Source organism: Coturnix japonica, chromosome 7 (assembly GCF_001577835.2).
Source record: "Coturnix japonica isolate 7356 chromosome 7, Coturnix japonica 2.1, whole genome shotgun sequence".
Taxonomy (NCBI): domain Eukaryota; kingdom Metazoa; phylum Chordata; class Aves; order Galliformes; family Phasianidae; genus Coturnix; species Coturnix japonica.
The window spans coordinates 27,053,659-27,064,730 of record NC_029522.1 but is presented as its reverse complement, the minus strand read 5'-3'; the positions used below and the strand labels follow the sequence as shown (position 1 = coordinate 27,064,730).

Below are 11,072 nucleotides of genomic sequence, written 5' to 3'. Positions count from 1 at the left end.
GACTCTTAAGTTGAACATATGTTGCCTTTAGACTAAGGATACATTGGAACAATCACTTTGTAAACTGTCAGGACTTTAAGGTAATACAAACTTTAAGAATGAGATGATAATTATGTTCAAGTTACTTTGTTAACCAAACCAAAGGTCTTTGATATTGTAGAATGGCAAGTTGGTAGAAATATGGATGTTAGGCGCATGTTTTAATGTCTTCCATTTTCACGTATTGCAAACATTTGGGAACTAATCAAGGTTAGTTACATTTCTACCTATCGTAACCTTTGGTCACAGGAAAACTTAGCGATTGCTATACCGTGTTTTCACATTTGCCCCCCAGCAGTCCTAAATATAAAATAAATCATTATATGTGCAGGACTAAATTGATATACTACCTGAAATTGCAAGTGACAGATTTGATCAAGGCTAGTTAGAAACATTTATCACTCAAAGGTCTAGAGACAGAAAGATACAGAGAGGTTACTTTAAACATTAAAGGAATGGAAAAGTGGAGTGATTGAAGAAGGGCAATGTAATTTATCAGAGGAATCACTCTCTACCTGCAGAGTTGATAAGAAAGCAGCTCAGCAGACAGAAAGTGGATCAAATAATGTTTCCTACAGGAGTGTGTCGAAGGGCAGCTCCCAGGGCTCCTCTCTTCACAGCAACTCTATCAGCTCTCAAGGAAACCACAAGAAAAACAGCAACACAAAAGCTGATATGGGGATGCAGAATCAGACCCTGGTAAGTGCTTTAGTCCATGAAAGCATTATTACCGTCTTTTTAACTTCTGGATGTGCTCCTCCTTATTGCCAGTACAGATAAACAGGATAATAACTGTTTATATATGATTTTGTGTAGCTAGAGAATTGTGAATTAATACAAAAGTTGGCAGCTTGACTATAGGCCAGATTACAGAGCTAGTCGTGAAAACCCTCCTGCTTCTTCTGGCAATTCAATTTCAGCAGAGATATATGCACAGCAATGTTATAATCATACTGTGGTACTCTGAAATAATAGGACCATTTTCTTTTTTTCCATTTTTTCCCCTTTCTATGAAAATTGCATGCCTGCCAGCGTTGAACATTACTCTGAGTGTTATAGGAAGCATTAAGCCTAACAAGTGCAATGCTCATAGGGAAAAGGTGAAGTGTTCGACCGCCTGTGGGAATATTCATCACTTAAGAGGGAATCTTCCATAAGCAAAAGCATACATTTGACCCATAGCTCTGTACCACAGCATATCTCCCTGTTAATGCCTTGTAGCTAGTTTTATGTTCCAGTACTAACTAATCCTGATTATTTAGTGTACCCAGCAAGTAAGAATGGTGCAATTTAGATGAAAAATCATTTTATGTTCTGTTGAAAGGTTATGTGTGTGTCTGACATTTCTGCACCTTGAAAAGTATATACACACTGTTCAGGATTGTAGCCTGAAGTCATGCTGAATGGGTGCACTTCCTTGAGAAGCTTTTAGTAGTAAACCATGGAATTTAGTGAGCAATTTCTTGCCTAGCAAGGGCCTTTCCAACGATGCCTTAAAGTTCAAGCACAAGGAGTACAGAGATGCTTTAACTTGATTTTATGTGATTTAACTTCTTGAGCATTCTTATCTCAGTCCTGGTAGCTGTCTTGACCATATTATTGTGACAATTTTTAGCAATAATCACTGTTTTCACCAAATATTCTGAAAACTTAAGCCAAATATATATCCTGAACATGAATCTGAGGCTGTTGGTTTTGTTGTTGTAATAAAGCCAAACTGTGGGAGTACAACACATGCAACTATTTCACTATTTCACCAGAATTTGGAATAAAAATTCTTTGGGATGTGTTTCAATGATAAAAGTTTCAAAGGGCTTCTTAACAGGAAATGGAATAACTCTGCTGTTATTTAGGATGTTTAAGGTTAAGGTATCAGCTTCAGGCAAGTGGTTTTTTATTTAATGCAAACGTCTTCCTTAAGAGTGTCCACAAGGTCATTTTGTAAAACTTATGAGGAACATGCAGAGAATGAATGTTTTGGAAAACTTTTCCTCCCTGACTATTGTGGTATCGTCTCTTCTTTGAAAATGTAGATGTCTCCTGCATTATAAAACCACAAATTATAAGCATATCTAAGGCTGTCCTTGTAGTGTCACTGAAAGGAAAGAGAGAGAATGAAAGTGTGGAAATGCGCAATATGCAGGAAATTCAATCCAACTGATCTAGAACGTTGATAGCAAAGCAGAGCCCCTTATCAGAGCCACTCAGTTTAACTATGCCCCATTTAATATGGTCCTGACAGCTTAGGGTATATCTTCAATGTACAGAAGTATGAAAAACTCTGTACATTGCTTCTACAATTTTGTTCTTATTATTTTCTAATGCTGCAATAATTTGCTGTGCTTTTTTGTCTGTCAGATTGTGAAATCTTTCTAAATGAAGCAATTATAGTCCTAAATGAGACACTTCATTTTATTAGAGAACTACAAAGATTGTTCTTAATGTACATAAATAATGAAGAAATCCTTATTATTCCACTTAGCCTTAACGGACATATTAGTCACATGGAAAAGGCAGTACCTGTGCTATACCATTCACTCTTTTGTTCCCTCAGAATGAAAGCATTTTCTGTATTGTTTTTTGAGGCTGAGTTACATTATGTGCTTCATCTTTGTGAGTTTCGTGTTTTGGTTTTGTGTCATTCAATTCCTGAAAGAAATATCTCATGCTAAAAGGCTGAAAACATCTAAAATAAAGAGAATAAAAAGATGCTTACTGTTCTTACTGCTAACTTAAGGAAGAGATGCACCATAAGACTCTACAGTATGTGAGATTTCATCTGGCCCTCCAAGCTCTTGCAAGGAAAACAATAGAAAGCCTGTAAATTCAAAGTTCACGCATCTTATTACGATCATTTTCAGTTGCTCTTTGGTGTCTGCTACCTTTGAAGCAGATTGCAGATGACTGGGAGATAGCTGTGACTGAAAACAGTCACATGTGTCAGAATGGCCTCTTGTGCATTATGTTGCTTGTAAAAACACCAAGTGAATGCTTTTGGAGAAAACAACATGAATCTTTTGAAAAGCCCTAAACTGAGAGGACTTTTTATTTTCCTCTTTGAACACAGCAAAGTGCATTCAGTGCAGAAACTGCAGATCATGTATATACTTCCTTAAATCTTGGCCATAACATTTTTAACTCTAATTTTATAGAGGGCTTTTTTGTTGATTTTTTTTTTCTTTTTTTCATTTAAAGCCCATTTTTTTTTGACAATTAAATTTCTTCTCTTATGATGCACCAGGTAAAGCCTTGGGGCACTATTATGCCATAACGTATGCACCAGTTACCTCTGATTTCTGCTCATACAAGGAACACTACTGCTTGACTGCCACTGAATTTATGGAAAAAGCGATATCCCACCAATGGCAGTTGTGTGCATTCACCTTCAAAGGGATTCACTTCCCGTTAGCGTTCATCAAAAAAGCACTTTGCTCTAAAGGCCAGCCAACAGAAATACATAACCCTTTAGCTCACACCAAGGATATTCCACGTTCTCTGATACTTTTTCATGTCCTTGGCTGAAGCTTAAGGTGAGATACAATCATTTTTGTGCTGCACTGCTTCATTTCATCTTTGTGATTTTATTACAGCCCGTTGTAATTTAGAAAAGCCCTGGGCTTTGCTTTGTGGAGTGAAAGCGTGGCACCAAAATCAAGACACCAGTTTTTTGGATAGCAGGGCCTGTCTGTAGTTCAGTGTGTTTGGGGAACATCCAGAAATCTATCTAATATTCTGAAATGTCACATCAGTAGCAAGCCACAGACTGCCATACGGTCTGCACATGTGAGAAATTGTTTTATCCATAATTTGATGTAAAATGAGCACATACTCTCCTCTTCATTTTCCATAGCATAAAGAGCCTCCTCTCTGAAGAAATCAAATATCTGGGATTAAGAGATTACAAATGCACTTTTATAGATGGAGGATTTTCCATGTCTTACTGAGGCTTGTCACCAGGGGTCAATAGGGCTACTTCTGTAAGCCAGACAAGTACATAGAATGATCAAAGATATGCAATGCAAATTACGATAAATTCTACTGTTTTAGATTACAGTATCTATTTGATGTTATAAGGAGTTTGCCATAAGTGGAGTAAAACTGCAAATAGTGATTAGCAAACAATTTAAGATTTCTGAGATCTTGGCAGCATTTTTTTCCGCAGTGCTGGCTTTCCTCTTTCCTGCAGCCTGCAAGTATCTTCATTGCTGTTTGATTTACAGACTACAGCAGAAAAATATGTCCCTGGATCTGAATTATGTTCACTGATGGCATGTAATAGAGGGGGCTTTCACTCTATTGTATGAAGATACCTTATATATGTATATATATAGGAGTGCAGAGGAACAGAATCTAAGAGGTTTGAATATCATAGAATCTTTTGAATTGGAAGGAATCTTTAAAGGTCATCTGGTGCAACTCCCCTGCAACAAGCAGGGCCATCTACAGCTCAGTCAGGTTGCTCAGAGCGTGATCCAGCCTGACCTTGAATGCTTCCAAGGACAGCACTTCTACTACCTCTCTGGGCAACCCGTGCCTGTGCCTCACCACCCTTATTGTAAAGAAAAAAATTTCTTCCTCTTGTCCAATTTATATATCCCTCACTTTTAGTTTGAGACCATTATCCTTTGTCCTGTTGCAACAAACTCTGCTAAGAGTCTGTCTCCTTCTTATAGTCTCCCCCTCACCCCCCCCGCCCCTTTAGATATTGAAAGGCCACTATAAAGTCTCCCCAGAGCTTTCTCTTCTCCAGTCTTTACAGCTCCAGCTCTCTCAGCCTGTCCTTACAGGGAAGGTATTCCATCCCTTGGATCATTTGTATATGTCTGTTCTGGATGCACTCTAACAAGTCCACATCTCTCCGGTGTTGAGAACACCACATCTGGACATAGTATTCCAGGTGCGGTCTCCCCAGCACAGGGTAGAGGGGCCGATCACTTCCCTCCACCTGATCATGTACTTTTAAGATCTGAAGAGTTTGACTTAAGAGCTCTTAGTGTGCACTGCATTCTTAAATTCAAGTTATTTCTCTGTTAAGCAATTAAAATGGTTTTAAGCAGATGTGGAAACATAAGTGACTAAGTTAAATGATTGGAAACTGAACTAGAGAGATTTTACATCACATAAGTTTGCTTTTTTCTTTTTGCATAGAGTCTGAAACCTGATGTTTCTGTAGAAAACAAAGTAAAAGAGTGGCAGTCCTGAGTGTAATTCTTTATTAAGGGGAAAAAAAGAAATAAAGCAGAAAAAGATGACTTCTAGAAGAATTTTGTTTTCCAAGGGTGCTTTTTGTTGCAAGTTGTGATTTTTAATGGAGTTAAAGTCATTTCTGATATTGTTAATAGAATGGGACAGGCTGTATACTGAAGTGCATGAGTTACCGTACAACTATACTTTGGTTTATTTCTGAAAGTATATTCTGTAGTTATCATGAAGCAATATAAACAGAGTCACAGATGTTCCTCACTTTTGTACAGGCTAACGTAGTCACAGAAAACCTGCAAGAAGAAGAGGAGGAGACCATGACAAGGACTACATGTCAGAGTCATGTGATAGGTACAACATTATTTTTTACACTGGATTTTTATTGGGGGGGAAAAAAAATGTGTAATTCTCCTCATTTCATTTGTTTCCCCACATAATGTCGGTTTTAGCATTCATTGTCTCTGGTTTTAGTAGTCGGATTCCACTGACTATGTAAAAGATGAGTATGTATGTACCATAATCAACAGTGGATCAAAGCAGTGCTTAAGAGAAGGACTTTTAAGAGCCTGGCTATGAAATACCATTTCAATCTCCAAAACTAGTGGGTAACATATAGTGACCTAACTCAAAGGTTGTTGTGCATGATGCTTTCAGTGGGAATAATACTGATGTACCGTAACCCTGCAGTCTATCCTTGAATGAGTAGAGTTCAGAGTAAAGTTCCAAACAGCAGAATAATTACTGTGATAAACTATCCCGTATGAGTAGCAAACCAGGTGTCTGTTCAGCAGACCTTGAAGTTGTTATTGAAAATGAGCTGTCTTTGCTATGTGCTTTTCAGGAGGGTGGCACCATCAGCCCTTTTTTGTGATTGACACACACTAATTTTTAACCACAGGTGAACTTTCAGCGCTTCTTAAAATATCTAATAGGCAGTGGAGGACAAAGCAGCATTTTTTTTTTGAGATGGGTATTAGAGCAGTATGTCATCACTGTAAGGAACTGATAGTGAATAAAAGAAAAATCTCCCTTAGCAAGTTCCCTTTGTTGGCTGACTGTTGCTGTAGTTAAAATTTGATTCAGTGTTTTCAGGACACTGTGAGTGATTGTATTAGCCAGAAGCTCTTTCTTTTCACTAATGCTGTCAACCCAGCAAGTTAGGCTGAACCAAAGGTATTGTGCTGAAACACATTTTCCTTTGGGGTAACATTTGCATGCCTTATTGACTTGTACAACCTTTTCAATCCTGGTATCAACCAAATGAAATCTGTCTTCTTTGCAGCAGAGATCTCTGAATTCTTTGAAACCTTGCCATACCTTGGCTCTGTTGCAGTAGCTAAATAGCAAGAACTTTAATAAGGCAGTATAAGACTGTGATGGGATTCTGCAACTGGATAGGTTCAAGTCCTAAGAAGAGAAATGTTTGTTCCTCATTGTATGAATTAAAGCCTTTCGTTCTGTTACCAGAGACTGCCCAAACAAGAATCCCCCAAAATTGTTCAAATTATTTTGCCTGAACCCAAAGTTCTAAAAACCTTTTCTTTGAATTGATGTGAAATATTTGGTTTTATTTTTTAAATCCAGTTTTGCAGATCAAGAAATCAAAGCTATTTGCAGAGCCCTGTTCTGAAAAGACTTCACTGCTTCCTTGGCATTTGTCTGTGTAATTGGTCACTGTTACTGAAACCTATTCACTATATATTTTCATATATTAGTCAGTGGGTTCTCATGTAGTGTTTATATTTTCCCCATCTCTCATGCACCTAGTCTGGGTCTCTGACAGGATGTAGCAATCGTGGAGTGGGGTGGCTTCTGTCATGCCTTGGGTTCATGAGGCCTTCAGGTAGATGTGAGAGGTCATCACTGTGAATATAACCTTATGTGCATCAAAGCACCTTCTTTCTTGGCCAAAAGACATTTTCCTTTGCAATTTCTCAGGACTGGTGATAGAGTGACAGATAAATCTGTGGCCCAGGTTTATACAAGTCCACAGTTTGTGGCACTGCAGTAGCCAGGCACTTACCCTTGTTCTGCTTTTTTAAAGCATCTGGATTAATTCAAAGGATTTGCTGTGAGGATCTGGTTGTTGATGTTAAGAAACTGATGATGAGTGTCATTATGTGCAATAGGTTGTATTGGCATAGTACAAATAATAGAAGTCTGAGCAAATTTGTTGGCACAAGCACACGGAGTCAAGTCATTACTTCACCAGGACAAGGGCAAGGCAGGGAAATTGAAATCATGGATCTAACTGCACTTCCCAAGTGCTCCTAAATCAGTATCTTACTGTGTTTTATGCCCCTCTCATCAGGCTGTGTTTCATACTGCACTGGAGTTTTGCTGCTGTATATTCACATTGTTCTTTATGGACAGCAAACTTTCCTAGGTCTGGTTCAGATTCTTTTAACAAAATTCCTTCTAGACATTCTGGCATTTTTCTGGTACAGAGTTCTGCACACCTAAGAAATTTCTTTGGTTGGGAGAATTACGTGAGATGTGACAGAGACAAATTCACCTTCCTGTGTTACAAACTATGAGGGATGCTCCAAAAGTAATGCCTGCTATTTTATTGTGCTTTTTCACGGAAGAGTTTCATAGTAATTGAGGTTCTTGTGGGACAGGAATATCTTTGAAATCTTGAAAGTTGCAGTGGGTAGTAAATCAGTTCTTTACTGGTCTGCATTCCTCACCATCATAAACGGTGATTTTAAGAAACCAAGCTTTGGTTTTGTAGCTGCACTTTAATGACTTTGTTCTGCTGGTTTTGTTCTAAAATGTGTGGAGCTGAATATATAGCTGATGTATAAAGGCTATGATTAAGCACAGAAGATATTCTTTGGTAAAGGAATAATAGGAAAGGTAAGTGTTGTAATTGCCAGTGGAAAATTCTTAAATCGATAGCACTGCTGCCCAGTTGGCTGATGAACAAGATGTACGTAACTGAGTAGACTTCAGAGTTCTTATTGTGTAAGACATTGCTTGTTCATCACTTCCCAATAGAGATATTCTGCATGAAGTCCCAGTTGCTGTGTTTTTAGTTTATTGTCATTTTGTGATCCAAACAAATTTACATACTTTGCTGGCTCTTTGGTTTTGCTGCATTGAAAGTGTACAAGCATGTGTAGTAATATAAAATTCCTCATCTGGAATACCTGTATTTCAGGAAGACATCATCATTTCCACACAAAGCAGACATTTATATTGTTATATTCTGCTTAAGCACATGTGTAGAAAGTTTATAAACTTTTTAAAAGATAACTGTGTGACACCATGGATGTTTTTGTCAGTGAGGATGTCAAATGTGGCACTGGCAGCTCTTCTCATAAACAAGAGATCTGAAAATCCAGGAGTATTGTATCCTCAAGCTCTTTCTTCATGCCTTTCGCAATAAAGTAGTTGAGTTTTAAGAGTGGTGAAGGGGGAAATGTTAAAGTACCTAATAAGAGAAAGGATGTGATAAAAAGGTTGACTTTCCCTTTATGCCATGAGAGACTCCTCAGCTCAGACAGGTGCAGCAGGGTCTCAAGACATTCATATAAATAAAATTCCTTTATTGAATACAATGCTTGAATGTGTCAAGCTCCTGACAGTATTGCTCTAATGTAAACATTAAAAAGCCTTCATTTTACAAAGGAAGAGAATTCTGTTTCCCCCAGTGGAATAGAATATTCATTGTTTACATCCAGTCTTGAATTTTCCCATTGTCACACTAGCCAAAAATATTACAAGACAGTTACAAATGACATCTTTACACAGACAGGTTAATAATTGGACATCTTGGGTAGAAAAAGGCAGTCGTCAAAGTTGAATGTTTCACTCCTGAAAAAGTGTGATTCTATTCATTATGATGTATTAAGAGATTTCTTTGAAAAACAGCTCTGAGGGAAAAAAACACAGCACAAGAAAACAAGGTATAATTATTGAAGAATTCATTCTTATGGACAAATTAAAATGAAAATTCTGTGCTATACAGTCATAGTTACACCAAAGACATTATAGTTACACCAAAGGCATTATGTCTAAAGTAAAGGCAATGTGGGATCGTAGACTGGCTCAGAGCCCACCAGTCCCAACCCCTGCTATGAGCTGGTTCCCACTCCCCAGCTCAGGCTGCCCAGGACCTCATACAGCTTGGCCTGGAGTACCTCCAGGAATGGGCATCAAGAGGTTCTTTGGGTTACACATTCCTGTGCTTTACCATACTCACAGTAAAGGTTGGTTCCTTTTGGGTAAACTAAACCTATCTAGGCTGTCATTTTATTCTCAGTAGTCTCTAAATCAATCAAACAAGCTATTTTGGTCTAAAGCACTGGAGTTCAGGGATGTGTAAGCATAGCCAGTCTATCTGGAGGAGTTGTTCTATTGAATGGGAAAATTTGGCTTCAAAATGTTATATTTATATGCTAGTGGCTGAACTAAAGAGCCAGTTTCAGTTCTTAATGACAGCCTGTTGAGCTTTGACTTCAGGGAGAGCACTGGAGGAAGGTTTTGTCCTCTAGGCACTTGGAATTTCATTACTAGTACAGATAAATTGAAATGATGATAATTCTGAATAGATCTGGAGTTTGTATTAGCATGTACATACTATACTTGATAATGCAAAAATTAAAAATAGTAATCCAAAATGTATCTGACTGTTATTGGTTCTGTTCGGTCCACTGTAAGTACAAGTATACAACCTACAGAAGTTGAAATGGGAGTTAATGCCCTGGCAGGAGTTAGAGTCCACAGCAGAAATATTTGCAGTCCTTGGAAATAAATTATCTGTCTGTGGCATTGACCCATACTGTTTGTTTCAAGTATTTCAGGTGAAATTCAGAGACAGGTGAAGATTATGAAGGTAAGCGTAGGCAGAATTTGTCAGACTTTGAAGGAAGACTCGAGTCTAATTTCTGTTAAATTTTCACTGGAGGTCCAGGTCACTTGCTTAAAATTGATTCATCCAGCATTAAATGGGAACCTTGTAGATACTGTCATTTTTATAATATAGGGAAAAAGCCTGCAGATTCTTAAAAAGGTTTTGGAAGGTCTCAAGCTGGATGGAGGGCTGGGCATCCGCATTACCAAAGCAACATTAAAAGTGCATTGTAGACTTTGCTGCATTTTGCTGGAACAAAAACACACACTGAGGTCAGGGAATTCTTTTGTAGTTCCGCTGTAGCCCAGTGCTCACTTCCATTAAAGTTCTCGATAATCATCTGCCTTATAGCAGACTTTGTCATCTTTCTTTCTGCTTTACAAGAATAACCTTGCAGAAGGGTTTTGCAGTTTAATTTAGAGGCAATCTGGTCAGAAAAAATAAAATAAAAAGGAAAGTCTGTCTTTTAAGCAAAACTTTAAAGATCTTTTTTTTCTTCTTTAGAGACTGTTTAGTTAAATTCCATGGATTCCTAATGTTCCAGAGCGGAACGTTTGTTGGTTGGTGGTGGTATTTTGCATGTTGCATTGTATTTTAAAGTCCACCACTTTAAGCTTTCTGTGCAGGAAAGAAAAATGATTCAACTATATTTTCAATAGAAAACAGAAATGTCCTTGGCAGCAAGTTTTATAGAGAAGTTGCAAGAAACTTGATAGCAATTTTGAAGATAGAATGGTAACTACACAGGACATATAAAGTGTTGTAGATGGGAGTGGGTTCTACTTATAATGAAATGTCAGCATTATAATTATTTGTATCAAGCTATGAAAATACTGAAGACGACAACCATATCTGTGTATCCACTTCCTAAACAGATTTTTCTGTAGGGAAAAGAATCTGTGTTCATTGTAGTACCTCAAGTGAATTCATTCATCTCTGACTCCTCTTTTCTTTCTGATTTTTCAGTATGCTT

At 37.8% G+C, this 11,072-nt stretch overlaps 1 protein-coding gene across 11 annotated transcripts in view; it reads left to right on the top strand.

The window, feature by feature from the left end:
• The window catches only part of NCKAP5 (NCK associated protein 5), a 405,691-nt gene that overhangs the window by 354,962 nt on the left and 39,657 nt on the right, over positions 1-11,072 (top strand). For 8 of the 11 annotated variants that reach the window (XR_001556628.2, XR_001556627.2, XM_032445915.1 and 5 more), the window contains exons 14-15: positions 561-738; positions 5,514-5,592. Coding sequence is in view for 9 of the 11 variants with exons in the window: in XM_032445915.1 (XP_032301806.1) it covers positions 561-738; positions 5,514-5,592 (257 nt within the window). In the remaining 2 variants the exon portion in view is untranslated. The remainder of the gene's footprint in view (positions 1-560; positions 739-5,513; positions 5,593-11,072) is intronic. The other 3 variants (XM_032445913.1, XM_032445912.1, XM_015868903.2) reach the window with 2 other exon arrangements.